The sequence below is a fragment of the Hylobates moloch genome, unplaced genomic scaffold (genome assembly GCF_009828535.3).
Source record: "Hylobates moloch isolate HMO894 unplaced genomic scaffold, HMol_V3 SCAFFOLD_2, whole genome shotgun sequence".
NCBI lineage: Eukaryota > Metazoa > Chordata > Mammalia > Primates > Hylobatidae > Hylobates > Hylobates moloch.
Window position 1 is genome coordinate 17,284,225 of NW_026652277.1, and position 23,733 is coordinate 17,307,957.

The 23,733-nt window shown below is 42.3% G+C and overlaps 1 protein-coding gene across 1 annotated transcript; it reads right to left on the minus strand.

The window, feature by feature from the left end:
* Positions 1 to 652: 652 nt before the first annotated feature.
* Positions 653 to 23,634, minus strand: HACD1 (3-hydroxyacyl-CoA dehydratase 1). Its single transcript, XM_032164961.2, has 6 exons — positions 23,336 to 23,634; positions 10,491 to 10,608; positions 10,287 to 10,305; positions 10,121 to 10,209; positions 5,856 to 5,977; positions 653 to 902 (listed from the first exon to the last, which is right to left on the minus strand). The coding sequence occupies exons 1-6, from the start codon at positions 23,590 to 23,592 to the stop codon at positions 692 to 694; spliced, it is 816 nt and encodes a 271-aa protein (XP_032020852.2). The 5' UTR covers positions 23,593 to 23,634; the 3' UTR covers positions 653 to 691.
* Between the last annotated feature and the right edge of the window lie 99 nt (positions 23,635 to 23,733).

The window sequence follows — 23,733 nt, forward strand, 5'->3', positions numbered from 1 at the left end:
ATTTTTGTATTTTAGTAGAGACAGGGTTTTGCCATGTTGGCCAGGCTGGTCTCAAACTCCTGACCTCAGGTGATCCACCTGCCTCGGCCTCCCAAAGTGCTGGGATTATAGGCATGAGCCACCGAGCCCAGCCTCACTATTAGCACTTAAATGGAGTAAAGCCTCACCAATTCACTGCAACTACTGAAAGATGATGAGAAATTAGTGAAGAGGCTGACTTATTCAAAATCCTTGAAGAAAAGAGGCTTTATTATTTGCAAGTACATAGAGCAACACAAATAAGGCTCAAAACTCCTCCTAGATGATTTTTCCAAGTATATGCTTAATGAATAAATAGAAATGATCTGAAATTTTCTTGGATACAGTGTTTATACTCAGACATATAATTCTAAATGCTTGTAAAAAGTGCACTAATGCTTTAAACATGGTTTATTTTTATCTTTCTTAAAAAAACAAATCATACTAAGCTGATGTTTAAATGATTTTGAGAAAGCAATCATCCATGCGTTAATTTACTTGCCTTTATTCTCATAGCTGATGAAATGTCTTCTGCCTCTATCTCCCTTCAATTTTCCCAAATTATCAGTAAATACGGGGTTAAAATGAAGTTTTAATGTATTTGTAAGCAACTATTTCTAATTATTTCCCCTTGCTTATTATTATATCCTTTCAAAAATTTCTACATCATATATCAAATCAAAGTACTAATAAGTATATACTTACAAGGTATATATGAGGCCATGGTTATGAGAAGAAAATAATAGTAGTCAAAAGAGACATTGTATTTGTTAGGAAGTCTTATTGAAAACATTCCCGTTTTCTTCACATATGGCAAGGCAGCGTATATTGTAAGAAGTTCACCAGCAACTCCAACAGGATATAAGATGATAAAAAAATTATATCTGGAGAAAGAAAAACCTCAGAGAATTATTTTTCTAGAATAATTATTAGACTTTACGTTACAGGTCTATTGCTACTACTAAATTTAAACTTCAAAATTCTCTTTTCTTTACATATTTACAATAACCTTACGTAAGGTTAGTAGTTCTACTTTAATCATTTGCTTATTAATTATTATCCTTTTTCTCCTAATATCAGTTTCCATAATAGGCAATATCTTTTTAATAAAATAGTATCAACTTATTTTAGAGTACCAAAATACTTTTACGTATTAAAAAATGTATATGTAGTTTTTCTTGTTTTTGTTTTGAGATGGGGTTTGCTCTTGTCACCAGGCTGGAGTGCAGTGGCACAATCTTGGCTCACTGCAACCTCTACCTCCTGGGTTCAAGTAATTCTCCTGCCTCAGCCTCCCAAGTAGCTGGGATTACAGGTGTGTGCCACCACACCCAGCTAATTTTTGGTTTTCTTCTTTTTTTTTTTTTTTTGAGACGGAGTCTTACTCCGTCGCCTAGGCTGGAGTGCAGTGGCACAATCTTGGCTCAGTGCAACCTCCACCTCCCGGGTTCAAGCAATTCTCCCGCCTCAGCCTCCTGAGTAGCTGGGACTACAGGCACCCACCACCACGCCTGGTTAATTTTTGTATTTTTAGTAGAGACGGGGTTTCACCATGTTGGTCAGGCTGGTCTTGAACTCCTGCCTTCAGGTGATCCACCCACGTCAGCCTCCCAAAGTGCTGGGATTACAGACATGAGCCACCATGCCCGGCCTATGCAGCTTTAAAAAAAGTATTGTAATGGTAACTTCTTTGGTGCATAAAATCACAAATGACTGCTTTTGTCCGCAGCAGCTAGTAATTTATTGATCAAACGCTGCGTTTAAAAAGACCAGTGATTATCCTAAATTTTATATCTAAACCTTGAAATTACCAAGGTAGTTACTTTTAAGAGGCATTTGAAAAAGTCTTTGTGGTTACTGATGAAAAGCAATTATTGCAGAAAACTGATAATACCACCTGAAGCATGAGTAGCTACTAATGATCTTGGCCTAAAGGGTCCAAGATGATCATATTTCTTCATTAAAAAAAAAATCATTTTTCTCCAACTCAATCACTATATAACAGTTACCACAGAAACTATAAAGTCAAGAGGCCAGAGTGCAAGACCACTCTGGGCAATATAGTAATACCCTGTCTCACAAAAAAAAATTTAATTAGCAGAGCACAGTGGTGCATGCCTGTAGCCCCAGCTACTCGGGAGGCTAAGGCAGGAGGATTGCTTGAGCCTAGGAGGTCAAGGGGCAGTAAGCCAAGACCGCACCACTGTACTCCAGCCTGGGTGACACAGTGAGACCCTGTCTCAAAAAAATTAATTTAAAAAAAGAAAAATGTTTTTAATTTAAAACAAAAGGTCAACATTTTGATGGAAAAAGAAATCAAATTAATCTGTATTTTATTTAATCATTTTGTTGGCATTAAGAAATACCTATAAAGAAAAGTCAAAGTTGTCAGTATTGAAGAAGCTTGGAGACAAATTAAAAATCACCTTATTCCTGTATGTCAAGGATATGCGAAGATAAGAGATGGGGAGGAGGGCAGAATTATTTGCCAAAATAGATGAGCTATTCAAGAAAGAAGAATGATTCCTTCACTGTACCTGTTAATCCCTTCCTGGCCTTAGAGAAACTCCCTGCTTTCTTACCAGTCTTGGGTAGTTATTTGTGTATCATTTAAATCAATCTTTCCCTATACCTCAATTTATTAAATCCCATAACTGGACATTTTATATATCTGTCTCAGTAAAATACCCAAACTGATTAAGTTGCAATTTTTACTTTATGTGGTTTTCAAAAGATTTTTTTTTTGGCAGGATTGTTCTTCAATAGAAGAAAAAATTAACACTCCTACAATAAGCTAGTTGAAAGTCTTAAGGGCAATGAAAATTTCTAATGAAATGGGAACAAATTATATAATTTGACTTTACTTGCGCTTCAAAAAGATTGCATGTTACTACCTCTAAGTTCTGAGGGCAGTATGGGAGATTTAACTATGGATAGACCACATTAAAAAAAAAGATACAATGCTTCTTTGAAGGTTCCCAATTACTGTCTAAAATTTTTTTGAAGGGAGCGCATTTTAAATCAATATGAAAAACCTAACTTAATATATACAATTACCTGTTCTGAGGACTTTTCCAAGAACACTTATAACACATAAATAGAATCAAAGTATATTCAAACTGTAACAATAGGCCAAACTACTTATAAATAAGAAGCCATTTCTAAAGTGTAGTTTTATTTGAGAACAACAGCTTCAACATCTGAACATAAATACAAATATTATTTTACATTACTTAATGGAGTTGGGAAATATATTTAGATGGCTGGGATTTTTAAGATCTTTTTGACATGAAACATAATTATTTATGATTATGATCAATGGACAATGTATTATGTAACACATGATTTCAAAGCTGAAAGATTATATAACTTGTCTAACATTAAGGCAATGGATAAACACTTTCTTTTTTTGAGACAGAGTCTCCCTCTGTCACCAAGCTGGAGTGCAGTGGTGTGATCTCAGTTCACTGCAACCTCCACCTCCTAGTTCAAGCAATTCTCCTGCCTCAGCCTCCCAAGTAGCTGGGATTACAGGCACATGGGGCTAATTTTTTTATTTTTTAGTAGAGATGGGTTTTCACCATGTTGGCCAGGCTGATCTCGAACTCCTGACCTCAAGTGATCCGCCCACCTCGGCCTCCCAAAGTGTTGGGATTACAGGCACAAGCCACCACGCCCAGCCTGTAATGGATAAACACTTTCTAAACAGCAAATTTAAGCATACGATGGCAGAGTTTTTAACTTTTCCAGACACTCAAGACATGCAAATGCATTCCAAAAGGTAGACACACAAAGTCATCAAGTCTAATGTGCCCGACCTCAGGAAAATGTGCAATGTATATTCTGCTATCTTCTTCAGACAAATTTTGTAAATTCAGCACATGAAAAGAGACTATATGATGAGTTAGTATTTTTAAAGGTGCCAGAGGTCCAGAACATTGTCATGTGAAATGATACTGATGTGTTCTAGGATTAGAGTCCAGCTACACTCAAAACTGCCAAGCTTTAAAAAGCCCAGTCACTAAAGGTAAATACATTTTCATGTACAGTAAGATTAAAACCAACCAAATCTATATAAATGGTAGTACAACCTTCTTATGACAGACAAGACACTTAAGCTCAAATTATAATTTCAAAGTATTTCATCATATGCAAAGTGGTAAGCCACAAGTGTCTAAAAAAGAGCTAGAGAATATTAAAAAGTCTAAAAGAATATATAACATGGCCAGGCGCAGTGGCTCACACCTGTAATCCTAGCACTTAGGGAGGCCGAGGTGGGTGGATCACTCGAGCTCAGGAGTTCAAGACCAGCCTGGGCAACATGGTGAAACCCCATTTCTACAAAAAATACAAAAATTAGCCAGGTGTGGTGGCCTGCGCCTGTACTCCCAGCTACTTGGGAGGCTAAGGCAGGAGAATCGCTTGAGCCCAGGTGGTAGATATTGAAGTGACCCGAGATTGTGCCACTACACTCCAGCCTGGGTGACAGAAGAAGACCTTGTCTCAAAAAAAATTAAAATAAAAAAGAAAAAAAACCATAAAACACAATTAACAGTGATTATCCTTGGGTAGAGAGATTATAAGTAATTTAAAAGTGGTTTTCCTTCTTTTTGGTTTATATATTCTCATTTATATTTGAACATGTATAATGCATGAGATTAAAAAAGAGTAATTAGGGCCAGATGCAGTGGCTTACACCTGTAATCCCAGCACTTTGGGAGGCCAAGGCGGGTGGATCACGAGGTCAGGAGATCGAGACCATCCTGGCTAACACGGTGAAACCCTGTCTCTACTAAAAATACAAAAAATTAGCCAGGCGTGGTGGCAGGCGCCTGTAGTCCCAGCTACTCAGGAGGTGGAGGCAAGAGAATGGCACGAGCCCGGGAGGCGGAGCTTGCAGTGAGCTGAGATTGCGCCACTGCACTCCAGCCTGGGTGACAGAGCCAGACTCCGTCTCAAAAAAAAAAAAAGAGTAATTGACCAGGCATGGTGGCTTACACCTATAATCCCAGCATTTATCACCACCTGACATATCACATATCTATTCGTTTATGTTTTGTCTTCATCATAAGGCAGAGAATTTGTTTTGTTCATACCTACATCTCAGGCATGCAGTAGGCACACACCATTTGTCATTCTTATTGCTACCATAAATTACAATACAAAGAATAAAATGAACAAGTCTATACTGATTCGTGACTTGTTCTCCAAAGAGCAGTTTTGCTTTTATAATAACTTTCTAAAATGTCAGTTGCTCAAAGAATTCAAACTTCAAGAAGAACAGATATCTTTTGCTTTAAAAACTGTTGCTTTAGGATATATTTGGAACCCTTCAAATAAAAATTTTATCCACATTCCAAATAATACAATTTTAAGTAAGTGTGACTTTTAAAAATGTCTCTGCAACTTAAAGCAAAGAAAAAAACCAATCGCATTGTAAAAATGGCATAAATTGTGGCTGCTAGATTGACTATTAAAATAATTTACATCACAGACCAAAAAAAACCATATTTTTGGCACTGCTTATGTAAGCTAATTGCAAAAATGTATATTGTGCTTTCCAAAAAAAAAATGAATGACTAATTCTGAGGTTAAGGATAGCACAATTTATCTTACATTGATTTCACTCAAAATACTTATTAATACGATTCCTCTCTGATCATTAAGCTTTTAGAATACAAATCATAACTTGTATAATTATTAGTTGTACCAGTTATACCTCCTATAACAGCATTCTGGCATCGTGGGGCTGAAACACGAATTTTAATTCTCTGGCGTTAGCACACAAAATAAGCATGCACAGGACAACGAGAAACTAAACTGCAAGACATCGCCACCTGGCCCATTTAATGAAGTATGGCAAGTGGTCAAGAAGGCTGAATGTGTAGAAGGAATAGCGAGTGATCTCTGTCACAGTCCACGCGACCAGAAAAAGCACCACACTCTCCTCATTCTGGATCTGCAGAATTACAGAGAAAACCAGTGTCATTCAACCTGGAACTTACTTTTCAATGAAGGTACTTACTTTACTTATTTATTGCCTTTTATTTATAATGGAATGTTAGGGTTAGACAAATGCAATACAGAAAACTTAATGCAGTCACCCTTAACATAATTAATTATAAACGTGGAACTTAAACATATCTTATGCACAGGAATAGTTGACCATAGACTGGTTTTTCTTCCCTCGTCCTTCACTTCAGGCAATAACGCTATCATTGGAGGACAATGTTACCTTGCTGAAACCAAAATCTGACCCTCCTGCTTCTAGTAATCATTGAATCACACCTGTTCTACTGTAGGAACAACGCTTGAATTGCTCACTCATCTTTGGCCCTTTTACTACTATTTTTTTTTCAGGGCTTTATCATCTCTCATCTTGACTACTGTAACTGTTTCCTAAATAGTCTTTCCTCTCTTTATTGTCCTCATGAATGCAAGTTTTCTTTTAAAAAGAAGTCAAGGAAGCAAATAAATAAAAAACAAATTGGAATCAGCTAAATCCTGTGATTTAAAAGTTTCACTGGTCCCACACTGCTTAACAGAATAAAAGGATGAGCCCTAATACCTGGGCACCATATTCAAGGTTCTTTACAATCCTTGCTCGGAAATCTCTCCAACTTCTTCTACAATTACTCAGCCCTCCTACCTACTTCTCTCTCTGGTGACACTAGATATTGTTATTTCTAGAATATGCTCTGAACTTGTGCAATTTAACACATGCTATTCCCTCTCACTGGAATGTTAACTCTCTTATTCCATAAAAAAATTGTTTCCCATCTTTCAAGATTCAGCTAAAACATCTCGCCCTCTAGAAAACTGACTCCAACCCTCTCCTCTCACCCTGAGCAGTTATTTGCTCACCACCCTTATTTATTTATTTATTTAAGACGGAGTCTTGCTCTGTCACCCAGGCTGGAGTGCAGTGGCGTGAGCTTGGCTCACTGCAACCTCCACGTCCTAGGTTCAAGTGAATCTCATGCCTCAGCCTCCAGAGTAGCTGGGATTACATGCCTTGCTAATTTTTTTGTATTTTTAGTAGAGATGGGGTTTCACCGTGTTGGCCAGGCTGGTCTCGAACTCCTGATCTCAAGTAATCTGCCTGCCTCAGCCTCCCAAAGTGCTAGGATTACAGGCGTAAGCCACCGTGCCCAGCCCAGCACCCTTCTTCTACTGTACTTTGTTCATATCTGTGTTGTGGCATTTGCCAATCTGTACTAAGAGTTGTGTGGCTAACTCTTGTACATGTCAGCGCTCAACATCTGTATCCTTCCTTAAGGGAAGCCTTCTTTCACTCCCTACGTCAGACTAAGTCCCTCGGTATACTGCAACGCATACCGAGCTCTTGCTTCAAAGCACTTAACACTTATATAATTAAACATTTGTTTAGCTTCTCTTCCAAGTATAGGCTCCACCGGGTGAGAACCATGTTTGTATTAACAGTCATATCCCGCACACTGCCAGGCACAGATGAGGTGCATGATTAGCATAGATGAGGTGCATGATTAGCATTGTGCGTGATTCGACGTTAAGTGTCCCCCACTTCCCAATAGCCAGTACACTTGACAGCTGGGATTGCCTTGTTCTTTTGCCTTTTTTTTTTTTTTGAGACAGAGTCTCGCTCTGTCAACCAGGCTGGAGTGCAGCGACAGGATCTTGGCTCCCTGGAACCTCTGCCTGTTGGGTTCAAGTGATTCTCCTGCCTCAGCCTCCCGAGTAGCTGGGACTACAGGCATGCACCACCACACCTGGCTAATTTTTGAAATTTTAGTAGAGACAGGGTTTCACCATGTTGGCCAGGCTGGTCTCGAACTCCTGACCTCAAGTGATCTGCCTGCCTCAGCCTCTCAAAGTGCTGTGATTACAAGTGTGAGCCACCACGCCCGGCCCACTTTATTCATTTCTGTAAATCCAGAAATTTGCACAGCACCAGGTGTACAAAATGCATTCAATAATATTGGTTGAATTAATTAAGGAGTGCTGAATAGGTACCAGTGGGAAACTATCGTCAGCAACAAATAAATAGGAACACTAAGGCAGAGATCGTCTGGAGGATAAACAGGGCAGATGGGTCCTGTTTTCTTTTTGGAACTCGTGACTCTCAAGCTTCCCTTTATCTCCGTCTCTCTAGCTAATGTCTAGTTAATGTTGTCTTTCTTCTCCTTCATTCTTCAGACTCATGGTAGTCCTAACTCAGCTATTATATTCCCTCACTGCCTGGAAGAGTCTCTCTTCTAATCTGTGAATGCTGTCCTCCTGCTTTTAAACTAGTAGGCAAAGTTAATTAATAGTTTACCTGTCCTGTTGTATGTGGTCACTGCTATCTGCACTACCTGCATGGCAGTCGCTGGTTAGGGTACAGGTAAATCATGCAAGTTGAGTGAAAGATACTAGTGAAGAGGGATAAAGTATAAAGAGCAGGAGGTCAGTGATCTGTCCTCATGCAGACAGGAGGCCAGTGAAGCTAAGAGGAACAGAGAAGAGGTCAGGTGTCAGTCCCCAAGCATCTAGGAAAGGCATCTGAGAAATGGAAAGGAGGCCAGAGATCTGTCCTCGAGTAGACAGGAGGCTTTAAAGGCTGTCAAGAAGGTCAGAAGGGTTGACATGGGAAATGTTCCTGTCATGGGTTTAATTGTTTTTTTTTTGAGATGGAGTCTCACTCTGTCACCCAAACTGGAGTGCAGGGGTGCAATCTCAGCTCACTGCCCCCTCCGCCTCCCAAGTTCAAGCAATTCTCCTGCCTCAGCCTCCCGAGTAGCTGGGATGGCAGGCACCCACCACCACGTCTGGCTAATTTTTGTATTTTTGGTAGAGACGAGGTTTCACCATGTTGGCCAGGCTGGTCTTGAACTCCTGACCCTCAGGTGGTTCGCCCACCTCGGCCTCCCAAAGTGCTGGGATTACAGGCGGGCGCCACCTCGCCTGGCCCTGTCACGGGTTTAAAATGCCCAGTATCTTGACATAGCAGCATGGGGTCTATCTCGCCTAAAAGGTTTGAATCATTAATTAGATTCAATAATTAGGTCTGTCTCCTGTCATGCCTCAATAAAAATTGTTTATTTTTCCTTAAGCTCCTTAGCACTTTTTTGAAAATTATTTTTAATTGGAAATTAAAATTGCATATATTTATGGTGAACAACATGATGTTCTGAAATATGTATGCATTGTGAAATGGCCAAATCAAGCTAACGAACCTATGTGTTACCATATATACTTATATATTTGTGGTAAGACCACTATTCTCTTAGCAATTTTCAAATATACAATACACTGCTATTAACTATAGTCACCACGTTGCCTAATAAACCTCTTGAACTTAATTCCTCCTAACTAAAATTTTTATCCTTTCACCCCTTCTAACTTTTAGTCTTTTCCATTTGTTCAGATCTACAGAACTGCCTTTACTTTTTATGTCTGTTGCTATAATACTCAATGCTAAATGAGACATAATTTTTTTTTTTTGAGACAGAGTCTCACTCTGTCACTCAGGCTGGAGTGCAGTGGCACAATCTCAGCTCACTGCAACCTCTGCCTCTCGGGTTCAAGTGATTCTTTTGCCTCAGCCTCCTGAGTAGCTGGGATTACAGGTGTTCACCACTACGCCTGGCTAATTTTTGTATTTTTAGTAGGGACAGGGTTTCACCATGTTGGCCAGGCTGGTCTCAAACTCCTGACCTCAGGTGATCCACCCGCCTTGGCCTCCCAAAGTGCTGGGATTACAGGCGTGAGCCACTGTGCCTGGCCAGAAATAATAAATTGTATACTGACAACTTTGATTACATAATCAAAGAGGACAACTGGGATTGAAAAGAAACTTCTATAGAAAAGAACATTTTCTGCAGGTTATTTGATAGAATCTGAATACTAATTTCAAAAACTGGAAAATATCAAAGGAGAATATATTATGGATATAAGATGCCAATATTTGGTTTTGTTTGTGTTTCACAGTCATTCTGCTAAGGCACTAAGTCAATGCACAATATCTAAAACTTTTTGTCCAATGCTTCCACTTCCTGAAATATACAAATGTTAATATTTTAGATTCCCATGAATGGAAAGCTTTCCTGCAGGCTCAAGTAGACAACATGTTTGTGTCACTTACTGGTTTTATACTGTGAGTAATGAGCCACACCATAAAGATTCTTGAACTCACTTGGACCCCAGTCACAAGCACAGAAGTAGGTACAATTCCTTAAAAAGAAAAACAAGTCAACTATTGCCCTAAAGGCAATTTATAATAAAAGTATAAAATTAAAGCCAAAACTCACCAATTAAACAGTGAACTATCTGTAAGCAAATAGAAAAAAATCATTACGTGAATAATAGAAAACATCAAATAAACCACTCTCAACATTGGTATTAAGCAAATCCATAGGTGGTATGTAATCAGCAAAATCATATTGATTTTGCACAACAAAAAATGTTCACATAAATATTACAGCAATAGAAAAACAGCATAATGGAAAACTTACCTCAAGCAAGGCAAATGTCTGGAAAAATTTAAGTGTCTTCTGAATACTTTTATATAAACCTCTGTGTGTCCCTTTTTCCATATAAAAACGTACCATGGCAATAGCTAGAACCAACCACCTAAAAAAAAAAGTATTTTATAAATTTCTTTTGAACTTAATACCACTGATTTATATATTTGTGTTTACAACAGTATTATTCAAAATAGTGAAAAGGTGAAAGCAACCCAGGTGTCCATAAGTGAGTGAATGGACACACCAAATGTGATCTATACAGGACAGGCGCGGTGGCTCACGCCTGTAATCCCAGGACTTTGGGAGGCCGAGGCAGGCGGATCATGAGGTCAGGAGATCGAGACCATCCTGCTAACACATTGAAACCCCGTCTCTATACAAAAAATTAGCCGGGCGTGGTGGCGGGCGCCTACTGTCCCAGCTACTCAGGATGCTGAGGCAGGAGAATGGCGTGAACCCGGGAGGCGGAGCTTGCAGTGAGCCAAGATAATGCCACTGCACTCCAGCCTGGGTGACAGAGTGAGACTCTGTCTCAAAAAAAAAAAAAAAAAAAAAAAAGAAATGTGGTCTATACAGACAATAGAATATTAGCCTTAAAAAGGAAGAGAAATTCTGACATATCATGCAGCATGGATAAACCTTGAAGACCTTATGCTATGTGAAATAAGCTAGGAACAAAAGGACTAATACTGTATGATCATTTTTTTCTTTAAAAAATTTCTTTTTTTGCATTATGTGTTGCTGTCATCTTTAACAAATAACAATTATTGATTGATTGAGACAGGGTCTCATTCTGTCACCCTGGCTGAAGTGCAGTGGCGCAATCTTGGCTCACTGCTGCCTTGACGTCCAGGGCTCAAGCGATCCTTCCATCCCAGCCCTCCCCATAGCTGGGACTACAGGTGTGCGCCATCATATCCGGCTAATTTGTGTATTTTTTGTAGATATGGGTTTTCGCCATATTGCCCAGGCTGGTCTCAAATTCCTGAACTCAAGCGATCCATCCACCTCAGCCTCCCAAAGTGCTGGGATTACATGGCGTGAGCCACCATGCCCAGCCTGTATAATTTAATTTATATGAGGTATACCTAGGGTAGTCAAATTCATAGAGACAGAAAGTAGGATAGTGGTGGCTAGGGGCTGGGGACAGATGGGGCAATGAGGAGTTAGCATTCACTGGGTGCAGAGTTTCAGTTTTGCAAGATAAAAAGTTATGGAGACAGAAGGAAGTAACGGTTACACAAAAATGTGAATATACTTAATGCCATTGAACTTACACTTTAAAAAGGATAAGATGGGCCAGGCGCAGTGGCTTACACCTGCAATCCTAGCACTTTGGAAGGCCGAGGCAGGCGGATCACTTGAGGCCAGAAGTTTAAGACCAGTGTGGCCAACATGGTGAAACCCCGTCTCTACTAAAAATACAAAAATTAGCCAGGCGTGGTGGCGCACACCTGGAGTCCCAGCTACTCGGGAGGCTGAGGCAGGAGAATGGCTCAAACCCGGGAGGCGGAGGTTGCAGTGAGCCAAGATCGCACCACTGCATTCAGCCTGGGCGACAGAGCAAGACTCCATCTCGGGGGGAAAAGAAAAGTCATCAGTTAATATTTACTTAATTTTCACTAAAAACAACAACAACAACAATTGACAAGCCACAGATAGAAGATCAGCTATGGGCCTACTTTCAAAAAGGTTGTTTAAAAAAAAAAAAAAAAAAAGAAGAGGCCAGGCGCAGTGGCTCACCCCTGTAATCCCAACACCTTGGAAGGTTGAGGTGGGTGGATCACCGGAGGTCAGGAGTTTGAGACCAGCCTGGCCAACATAGCAAAACTCCATCTGTATTAAAAATACAAAAATTAGCCAAGTGTGGTGGTGGGCACCTATAGTCCCAGCTACTCGGGAGGCTGAGGCAGGAGAATTGTTTGAACCCATGAGGCGGAGGTTGCAGTGAGCTGAGATGGTGCCACTGCACTCCAGCCTCGGTGACAGAGTGAGACTCTGTCTCAAAAAAAAAGAAAAGAGAAGAAAAAAACAGCCTGGGCAGCATGGCAAGATCCCATCTCTACAAAAAAAATTTTTTAGAGGCATGGTGGCACATGCCTGTGGTTCCAGCTACTTGGAAGGCTGAGGTGGGAGGATCACTTGAGCACAGAGCATCTGGTTGCAGTAAGCCATGTTTGTGCCACTGTAGTCCAGGCTGTGCAACAGAGACCCTGTCTCAAAAAAAAAAACAAGAGAGAGAGAGAGAAAAAGGAAAGAAAAAAATACTACATGCCCTCACTTTTAAACTTACGTTTGCATATAAATACAGCTTATGTTCTGTGAATTAATGGTACTTTAAATATAAGCTAGAGTTGTGGAGAGCAGCTTTCTCATACTACTTCTCACTCTTCCTAAAGTCACCAATGAGAAGTTATTTTGACCCAGTTTCCCTTGCAATTACAAAAGCACGTTTAAGGTTAAGCAACTTACCTCATCTGCAGCTTTTTAAAAGCTCTAATAACTCACCCAGGGAAATGAGGAGCTACCCTAGTCTTTTAGATAGTCTCCAAAGAGTATAGTAAGTGGATTTATGAAATATAAAATTATCGTGCAGTTTTAACTTTTTTAACCAAACAACACTCATACAGTGGACAAATGGCTTGAAAAGATTCCTGCAAAGAATCTACTAACTGAATCTGATGAAAATTCATGCTCAAGAGAACAGTAAGATGGCAGAATAACACTTCTATTCTTAGAACATAACAAGGTAAAAGCAATGACTTGTTTGTCGGATTGGCAAGAAGTCAAGTAAATACCTGAAAGGACCACAAGGACCTTTGAAACGCAGACATATTCATGATAACAACAATGACAATAATAAGTGTATTGTCAGAGTGCATTCTACATCTTAGACACTGTTTTCGGTGCATAACATATTAACCTCAAATCCTCACAATAACCCTATGAGGCGAGGGTCTTCTATTATCCTATTTCACTACTGAGGAAATAGGCAGAGAGGGTCACACAGCCACCACTAAGCTCATAGCATATGCTCTTAAGCCATTATGTTGTATCGGTCTGGCTCTAAGTCTATACTGTGCCCCGAGATACCAGTTAATCATAGCAATTCATATTTACATTATAAATATTTTTAAAAGTTATATGGAGAGTCTATGCTCAAATATTTTAACTGATAGTAGCATGCTATCCAAAAAGTTTGAAGGCCACTCTTTTAGATGAGATAATCATCTTCCAGAGACATTCAGTTACTTACCCTGAGTCTTAGAGTAAGTTAATGATTGAGTCTGAAATAGAACCTCTGCAGTCTCTAGACTCCCTAGTCCTGACCCCTTTCCACTCTACCCCAGCTTCTCTGTGGCTACAACTGATGGATTCATCTCATGTGAGCGCCAACACTGAACTCGGTACTGGACTGATCCTACGGCACTCATCTGAATCATGCTTTAGATACCTTCCACAACTAAAGTGTTCTGATTTCATTACCTTCAATTCCAAGTCCCTGTATTTCTTCTACTAAGAAAATAAAAAGTTTATTAAGATATTTTCATTCATATTTTCCATACACTTGTCTTTTCTGGTGAATCCAAATCAGATGTCCACAAAAGATAAGTTTGAGAGGCAATTATTAACCTACCAATCAAAGGAGTCATTTGGATGGCAAGTTTTCTACATTTTTAAACAGCATTGTATAAAAATCCATGCATCGTTAACATTATAACAAGTTCTACTGTTGTTCCATAGGTGGCAGTATTGTACCACCTAACATAGTATCATGATCCTGCCACTCACTAAACTGTGGGAAGTAAAAGAAATTGACAGGCTCAGGGGTTTGAAAGGACCTATCGAACCATCTATTCTAACCTCTTGTCTGTTTTTCCATAGGTAAGGCCAGGAGCCAATTGAATCAGGGTTCACTTCCTAAGCCCTCCATCACAAAGGGTGACAGTCAAAGAAAGTCTCTCTAAGGGTCCTATATTGAACTAGTTTTGAACTTCCTTCATCTATCGGTTTAGTAACTATAATAAAACAAACAGAAAATATTTCAAAAGCAATTGGAATTTCTGCAATTAGGATTTTTTTTTTTTTTAGACAGATTGTCACTTTGTCCCGCAGGCTGGAGTGAGTGGCGTGCCCGTGGCTCTGGCAGCCTTGGGTTCCCAGACTTCAGCAATCTTCCCACCTCAGCCTCCTGAGTAGCTGGGACCACAGGGGTGTACCACCACACCTGGCTCATTATTGTTCTTGCTGTTATGGGGTTTTTTTTTTTTAGTAGAGATGGGGTCTCCCTATGTTGCCCAGGCTAATCTTGAACTCCTGGGCTCAAGCCATCTGCCTGCCTCAGCCTCCCAAAGTAATGGGATTACAGGTGTGAGCCACTGCACCTGGCCAGACTCTCTCTTTTGTGATGCTAGCAGTTACTAATGATCATTGCCTAGATCCATTATTTCAATAATCGTTGAAAAACAATATTCTAGCTTGCTATTTCCTTTGTATACCTCCTTCAGCCACTTGGAGGCTTGGACCGAAGATAGTCTTCAACTTTCATAAACTCCATACTTGCTTTTTTTTTTTTTTTTTGAAAAGGAGTCTTGCCCTGTTGCCCAGTCTGGTGCGATTTCAGCTCACTGCAACCTCAACCTCCCAGGTTCAAGTGATTCTCGTGCCTCAGCCTCCCGAATGGCTGGGATTACAGGTACCTGCCACCATACCCAGCTAATTTTTGTAATTTTAGTACAGACGGGGTTTCAACATGTTGGCCAGACCTCAAGTGATCTGCCTGCCTCAGCCTCCCAAAGTACTGGGGATACAGACGTGAGCCACAACATCTGGCCCATACTTTCATATATTGTTCATTGACACCTCTAAACTGCCTTTTCTAGATAAAAGTTACACTTTTGTTTAGCAGCCAATATGTGAGTGCTTCAACTGATTGTACAGCAGCACTAATGCCAATAACGAGTCAGCTGAAAGATTCATAAAAGAAAAAACACCCGAGAAACTGAATTTCACTACGATTAAGACACCTGCTCTTTGAAAGGTACTGTTAAGAGAATAAAATGTCAAGCCCAAACTGGAAGAAAATATTTGCAAATCACATATCTGGTAAAGCACCTGTATCCAGATTGTATAAAGAACTTTCAAAACTCTATAACAGGAAATCAAACAGCCCATTAAAGAAAAAAAAATGGGCAAAAGGGTTTTTTTTTTTTTTTTTTTTTTTTTGAGATGGAGTCTTGCTCTGTCACCCAAGCTGAAGTGCAGCGGCACGATCTCGGCTCACTGCAAGCTCCGCCTCTGGGTTCACATCATTCTCCTGCCTCAGCCTCCCGAGTAGCTGAGACTATAGGCGCCCACCACCACGCCCAGCTAATTTGTTGTATTTTTAATAGAAACGGGGTTTCACCGTGTTAGCCAGGATGGTCTCGATCTCCTGACCTCATGATCCACTCACCTCGGCCTCCTAAAGTGCTGGGATTACAAGCGTGAGCCACCATGCCCAGCTAAAAATGGGCAAAAGATTTGAACAGATACCCAGGAAGATACACGATTGGCAACTGAAGCACATGAAAAGATACTCAGTATCATTAGTTACTAGGGAAAACAAAATCAAAATCCCAATGAGATAACACAATGTACTTCTCAGAATGTCTAAAATTACAATGACTGACCACAACCAAGGGTTGGCAAGGATGTGCACCAATGGGAAGTCCCATTCATTGCCAGAAGGAAGATAAAAGGGTATAACCACTTTGGAAACCAGTTTGGCAGTTTCATAAGAAATTACACTTTGGGAGGCCAAGGTGGTTGGATCATGTGAGGTCAGGAGTTTGAGACCAGGCTGGCCAACCTGGTGAAATCCCGTCTCTACTAAAAATAGAAAAAAAATTAGCCAGCCGTGGTGGCGCACGCCTGGAGTCCCAGCCACATAGGAAGCTGAGGCAGGAGAATCGCTTGAACTCGCAGGCAGAGGTTGCAGTGAGCCGAGGTTGCACCACTGCACTCCAGCGTAGGTGGCACAGTGAGACTCCATTCAAAAAAAAAAAAAAAAGAACGAAAGAAATTGAACACTTAACTACCCTATGACCCAGCCCCTCCACTCCTAGGTATTTACCCAAGCAAAACAAGAGCATATGTTCGTACACAGACATGTACATGCATGCTTATAGCTTGATTTCTAATAGCAAAAACTGAAGAGAGCCCAAATGTCCATCAACAAATTGATGGATGAACAATTTGTGGTAGGTCCATTCGCAGATCTGTCCTCAGCAACAAAATAGATTCTACGCAGCAATAAAAGATATGGCTTTTACTTAACATTCTGGGAAATGAACCTTGGGTTTCTTGTTCTATTAAATCATACTAAGTATATTGTGAAAATATCTTACTTTCTCTTTCTGCACGAAGTGCAATTTTAGGCCAGGCACAGTTGCTCACACCTGTAATCCCAGGATTTTGGGAGGCCAAGGTGGGTGGATTGCTTGGGCCCAGGAGTTCAAGACCAGCCTGGGCAACATGGCAAGACCTTGTCTCTACAAAATATTAAAAAATTAGCCAGGTGTGGTGGCACGTGACTGTAGTCCCAGCTGCTCGGGAGGCTGAGGTGGGAGGATCACTTGAGCCTGGGTGTCTGAGCAGTGAGCTGAGCTGATGCTACTGCACTCCAGAGCCAGACTCTGTCTCAAAAAAAAAAAAAAGTACAATTTTAAATAAACCACTAGGAATAAAAATGGACATTTGTAAACATCCACTGTGCATCAGGCATCCTGCTAAGAACTTCATATCCATTATCTTTTTATTCCTTTATAATCTAGCTAAGTAGTTGTGCTGTTCCAACTTTACAGATGAGAAAACTAAGAGTCAGAGAGGTTAAGTAGCTTATCTGAGGTTACCCAGCTACAAAGGAATGAGACACAACCTTTAAACAACACCTTTCTGTATTGTGTACAGACTAAAATCCAAACATGTTAGCAAAGCATCTAAGGCCCAGTGCAATGGCCCAAGCTACCTGTCCGCCTTCATTTCCCACTCTACACTTCAGGCCCCTCCTTTTTTTTTTTTTTTTTGAGACAGAGTCTCGCTGTTGCCCAGGCTGGAGTGCAGTGGCGTGGTCTCGGATCACTGCAACCTCTGCCTCCTGGGTTCAAGAGATTCTCCTGCCTCAGCCTCCCAAGTAGCTGGGACTACAGGTGCACACCACCACACCCAGCTAATTTTTTGTATTTTTAGTGGAGACAGGGTTTCACTGTGTTAGCCAGGATGGTCTCGATCTCCTGACCTTGTGATCCGCCTGCTTCGGCCTCAAGTGCTGGGATTACAGGCGTGAGCCACCACGCCCGGCCCAAGCCCTCTTCTTGATGCCTCAACAGATGTCTTGCAATTTCAGATCTCTGTCCTCTAACTCATGCTGTTTCCCCACTTATGCCTACTAAGTCCTTCACCGCTCAGTTTAAATGCTGTGATCTCTCACAGAAAACTTTCTCTAATTCTCCCTACCTGTCTGTCCTCTGACACATCTGCTTAGCACTTATCTCATTATTTTATTGCAATTGTTCTTTATATATTAATGCCCCAGGTTACCCTGCTTCAAGGACAGGGCCTAAAGTATTTGAAGGACACTGCATTTATATATATGGGCTCAAAAGTATTTGTCAGAAAGAAAGAGAGAGGGAGGGTGAGAAATGCTCACTTCCCTATTACGAGCAAGTGCCATAAAAATCCTTACATCTGGCCAGGTGTGGTGGCTCATGCCTATAATCCCAGCACTTTGGGAGGCCGAGGTGGGCAGATCATGAGGCCAGGAGATCGAGACCATCCTGGCTAACTCGGTGAAACCCCGTCTCTACTAAAAATACAAAAAAAATTAGCCAGTTGCGGTGGTGGACGCCTGTAGTCCCAGCTACTCAGGAGGCTGAGGCAGAAGAATGGCGTGAACCCAGGAGGCGGAGGTTGCAGTGAGCTGAGATCACGCCACTGCACTCCAGCCTGGGCAACAGAGCAAGACTCCGTCTCAAAAAAAAAAAAAATCCTTACATCTGCCAGGCATGGTAGCACTGACCTGTAATCCCAGCTACTCAGGAGACTAATGCAGGAAGATCACTTGAGCCCAGGAGTTTCAGGCCAGCCTAGGCAACAAAGCTAGACCCCATCTCAAAAAAAAAAAAAAAAAAAAAAAAAAAACCCAAAAAAATCCTTACATCCTTTAAAGGTATAATTCTACTTCCGGGAATTTATTACACTAAGCCACTAATTGAACAGAAACAAATAAAAGCAAAATGTCATTAGGGGCATGATTTAATCCATTATTGTATATTAATTCTATACACTCATATGTAACTGCCAAAAAGTATAATTATGAAAACCATATGCAAACCTGACAGCCTATTAAGTGAAAATGGAAAAATATACAATAGAGCAGATAACAACAATGCTGTAATACATTCACTCATTCATTCATTCAAATATTTATTGAGTACTTCATGGAGTTTACACTCTAATGGAGATGACAGACAATAAGCATTGCGAATAAGTAAAATGCATTATACAATCATATGAAAGAAAGTGGGATGGAGAAAAATAAACAGGCAAGGGAGATAAGGAGTATGTGTTTCACTATTCAAATTGAGATGGCCAGGTAAGGCCTCCTTGAGAATGAAGTTTTGAGTAAAATCTTGGAAGAGGTCAGATATTCACATGAAAGATAAAAAGAAAATTAAAGTGTGTGATAGGCTTATAAAATAACAAGCTGTTTTTTACATTTATGTAAAATTTTATAATATTTCTTAAATACTATTCCATTGCTTTGCAATTTGGGGTGTGTGTGTGTGTGTGTGTCTGTCTGTGTGTGTGTGTGTGTGTGTGTGTGTGTGTGTGTGTGTGTGGTTTTTGAGATGGGGTCTCGCTATGCTGCCCAGGCTGGTCTTAAACTACTGGGCTCAGGCAATCCTCCTGCCTCAGTCTCCTGAGTAGCTGGGATTACAGATGCATACCACTGTTCCCAGCTTGTTTTGAAAATTATTACAAAAAAATTAATAAACACGCCAAAGTTCTGCTAAAAGAGAAATAAAATAAGTTAAATGAACAAAAAGAGCGTCAACTAGTCTTCTGCTCTCCGCTCCATGAAACGTGTAAGTTCTTGTCCCAATTTCAACACTACAACGTCTTCAACCTTATTTACCACTATTCCCCAACAGCATCCTCCAGTTCAATCAAGAGAATACATCAGGCTTGCATATCATGCCTATTTCCAGAATTTATATCACCTGAAATGTCTACTCTCTATGTATGCAAATCTTATTCCTTCTTCAAATCTCAACGCCTCTAGAAAGCCTCTGAAGAGTCAGTTACAGAGATTATTCCATTTCAGTATCCCTTATTTTGTAAATATGACAAGGAAACTTCTCAATAGAGGCAGAGGGAGACAAGCCCTGATTTGCCAGGGAAGGGTCAGAGGGACAGAATAGAGAAAGCATTTAATTCTGTGCCAGCTAAGGCAGGAGACCTGGAAAACTTCAAAGAGGTCGATTTGATTAGAAGTCATGGGAATAACAGGAGAATATTATACAAAAGTGGAAAACCTGAGCACAGAAGCAGAGCGCTGTGAAAATACATGGTGCTTTGAGGGAAGAGTGAGTCAGAGATATCAAATGCAAGTTGACTGGAAAGGGGAATCGGGAGCAGCTTGCAAAAACCCTTGAATGGCAGACAGCCTGAATCCCTTAGATCAGGGTGGAGGTGGCAGGGAGTCACTGAAGTCTTTAAAGTGGAGCTATGCACTGATGTTCATTTTTGAAATATAAGTTGGCTTTCAAGACAGAGAGTCAAATGAAAAGAGAAAGGACAGACACCCAGTTAACACAAGTCAGATATTTCAAAATGTTTACTGGCTGGGCACGGTGGCTCACACCTGTAATCCCAGCACTTTGGGAAGCCAACGTGGGAGGATCACTTGAGAACATCCTGGGCAATACAGCAAAAACCTGTCTTTACAGAAATTATTATTATTATTTTTTTGTGTGAGACAGAGTCTTGCTCTGTCATCCAAACTGGAGTGCAGTGGCACGATCTCTCAGCCTCCTGGGTTCAAGTGATTCTCGTGCCTCAGCCTTCCAAGTAGCTGAGATTACAGGCAGGTGCCACCACGCCTGGCTAATTTTTGTATTTTTAATAGAGACGGGGTTTTGCCATGTTGGTAAGGCTGGTCTCAAACTCCTGGCCTCAAGCGACCCACCCACCTCAGCCTCCCAAAGTGCTGGGATTACAGACGTGAGCCACCGTGCCCAGCCTACTCTACACAAAAATTTTTAAATTAGCTGGGGATGGTGGTGTGCGCCTGTAGTCCCAGCTACTCAGGAGGCTGAGGCAAGAGGATCATTTTGAGCTTCGAGGTTGGGGCTGCAGTAAGCACAACTGCACTCTAGCCTGGAAAACAGAGCAAGGCCTTGCCTTAAAAAAGAAAAAAAAAAAAAGAAATAAAAGGAAACTATTTTATTTTATTTTATTTTTTATTTTATTTTTTTTTTGAGACGGAGTCTCACTCTGTCGCCCATGCTGGAGTGCAGTGGCGCTATCTCGGCTCACTGCAAGCTCCGCCTCCCGGGTTCACGCCATTCTCCTGTTTCAGCCTTCCCAGTAGCTGGGACAATAGGCGCCCGCCATGGCGCCCGGCTAATTTTTTGTATTTTTAGTAGAGACGGGGTTTCACCGTGTTAGCCAGGATGGTCTCGATCTCCTGACCTCATGATCTGCCCGCCTCGGCCTCCCAAAGTGCTGGGATTACAGACGTGAGCCACCGCGCCCGGCTAGGGAAACGTTTATTAACCAGACTATCACAGAGGAGAGAGAATTCTTTCAGTTCCGAATGCATTTAAGGGCAGCATCGTTTGATGACTGCTGAATTGTTGTAAATACATTAGTTTTCTCTCTTTCCAAGATTATAATTTAGGAAGAAAGAAAGATGAAGTAGCAGGACAGTGGAGTCAGAGAGTCTGGGTTGAAACCCATGTCTGACTGACACTTGCTGGCTGTGATCTTGGGCAAGTATCTGTGCCTCACTTTTAAAATCTATATAATGTAATATCATGTGCCCCTCACGGGACTTTAAAGGACTAAAAATATACCTAAAATAACCAACACAGTCCCCTGCATAGTTAGTCCTCAGTAAATAACATTTGTATGAACTGTATTTGGCATTCAATATCATATGCTAAGCACATAATAGAAACTCAATCACCATAGGTAAAGATTTATTAAATCTTCGTCAATCACATTTTTCTATAAACCCTGGAGAAAGTTTAAAATATTAAGCCAGGAGTGGTAATCCCAGCACTTTTGGAGGTTGAGGTGGGAGGATTGCTTGAGGCCAGGAGTTTGAGACCAGCCTAGCCAACACAGTGAGAGCCCATTTCTACTTTTAAAAAATTAAAATAAAATATTAGTCCTGGTGCGATGGCTCACACCTGTAATCCCAGCACATTGGGAGGCCGAGGTGGGGGAATCATTTGAGGTCAGGAGTTCGAGACCAGCCTGGCCAACATGGTGATACCCTGTCTCTACCAAAAATACAAAAATTAGTGGGGTGTGGTGGCCCACACTTGTAGTGCCAGCTACTCTGGAGGCCGAGGCAGGAGAATCGCTTGAACTCCGGAGGCTGAGGTTGGCAGTGAGCGGAGATCGCGCCACTGCACTCCAGCCTGGGCGACAGAATGAGACTCCGCCTAAAAAATAAAATAAAATACTGTCAGGGCGGGATGGCTGACGCTTGTAATCCCAGCACTTGGGAGGTCGAGGTGGGCGGATCACGAGGTCAGGAGATGGAGACCATCCTGGCTAACATGGTGAAACGCCGTCTCTACTAAAAATACAAAAAAATTAGCCAGGTGTGGTGGCGGGCGCCTGTAGTCCCGGCTACTCGGGAGGCTGAGGCAGGAGAAAGGCGTGAGCCCGGGAGGCGGAGCTTGCAGTGAGCTGAGATCGCGCCACTGCACTCCAGCCTGGGAGACAGGGCGAGACTCCGTCTCAAAATAAATAAATTAATTAATAAAAATAAAAAAGAGTAAACTTTTCCATGCATTTACTAAGTTAATACTTCGAGTGATAATGAGAAAATAACTTTTTTAAAACGCAGTGCAATTTAGAAATGGAAAAGCATTTTCCCAACAGGTTTTGAGAAGCAGTTGACACAAAAGTCACTTTGACAGCTCTGCGAAGAGCGGCAGTCATTGTGTAACCTTAACTTGCAAAGTCATACTCAAAGCCAAAAATCAAGGTCCAGGGTATCAGCCACAGAGCGTGAGGCCATAAAGATGCTGGGCAGGAGCTCCAGGCTGGGATAAGGGGGGTGGTTATTTCAAAATCGTCCCAAGTGACAAGCTCTAGGACGTGCTATGCTTTAAAAAAAAAAAAAAAAAAAAAAGTCGCGGTGAAATTAACAGGGGAGAAAACTCTGCCCAGCGATCGCAGCATGAAGCTCTGCGCTCTCGAGACCATCGAGTGGCCAGGGCTGGGCGCTCCTTCAACAGCAGCGAAGGCAGCGGCGCCCGGACCGCAGCCGCCTCCCCCGCGGGCCGGCCCCGCATTCCTGCCCGGGTCTATACTTAACCTCCGGCCAGCGCCCCGCCGTGCACCGTATTAGGCAATGCCCGGCGCGCAGGGCCCGGCCCCCCCGCCCGCTCCATTCAACCCCGGCGGTGGCCGCGGCGACAGCTCCCCTCCCCCACGGCCGCTGCCCGCATCCCCCGCGCCCCTCACACCCCTGCCCGCGCCCCCTGAGCCCGGAACCTCCGTGGACCGCGGCGCCGGGAGGGCCCGAGGGTGCCCTGCGGCGCGCGTACCCCGCGGTCATGGCGATGTTGTAGAAGGTGAGCCAGGCGGTGGCCAAGAAGCCCAGGCGCCTCCGCTTGCCAGGAGCCTCCCGGTCCTCGCCGGCCTCCGAGGCGCCGCCGTTGGTGCCGTCCTCGTCGCTAGACGCCATGGTGGCCGCGCACCCGGGGGACGTGGGAGAGAGCAGCAGGAGCGTGGGAGGGGACCCTGCCCAGCCTGCAGCCCAAGCGCCGCTGCCTGCTGCCGCCGCCTCCGTCAGACGCCCCATGTGCCGCGCGCAGGGGGCTCGGCGCAGCCAGCACGACCGACCGCGAGGGGGAGGAGCGGACGCCCCCGGCCACCGCCCGCCACGCCCCCGCCCCGCCACGCCCCTTGGGAGCGCGCTCCACTCGGGGGCCAGAACGCCTGG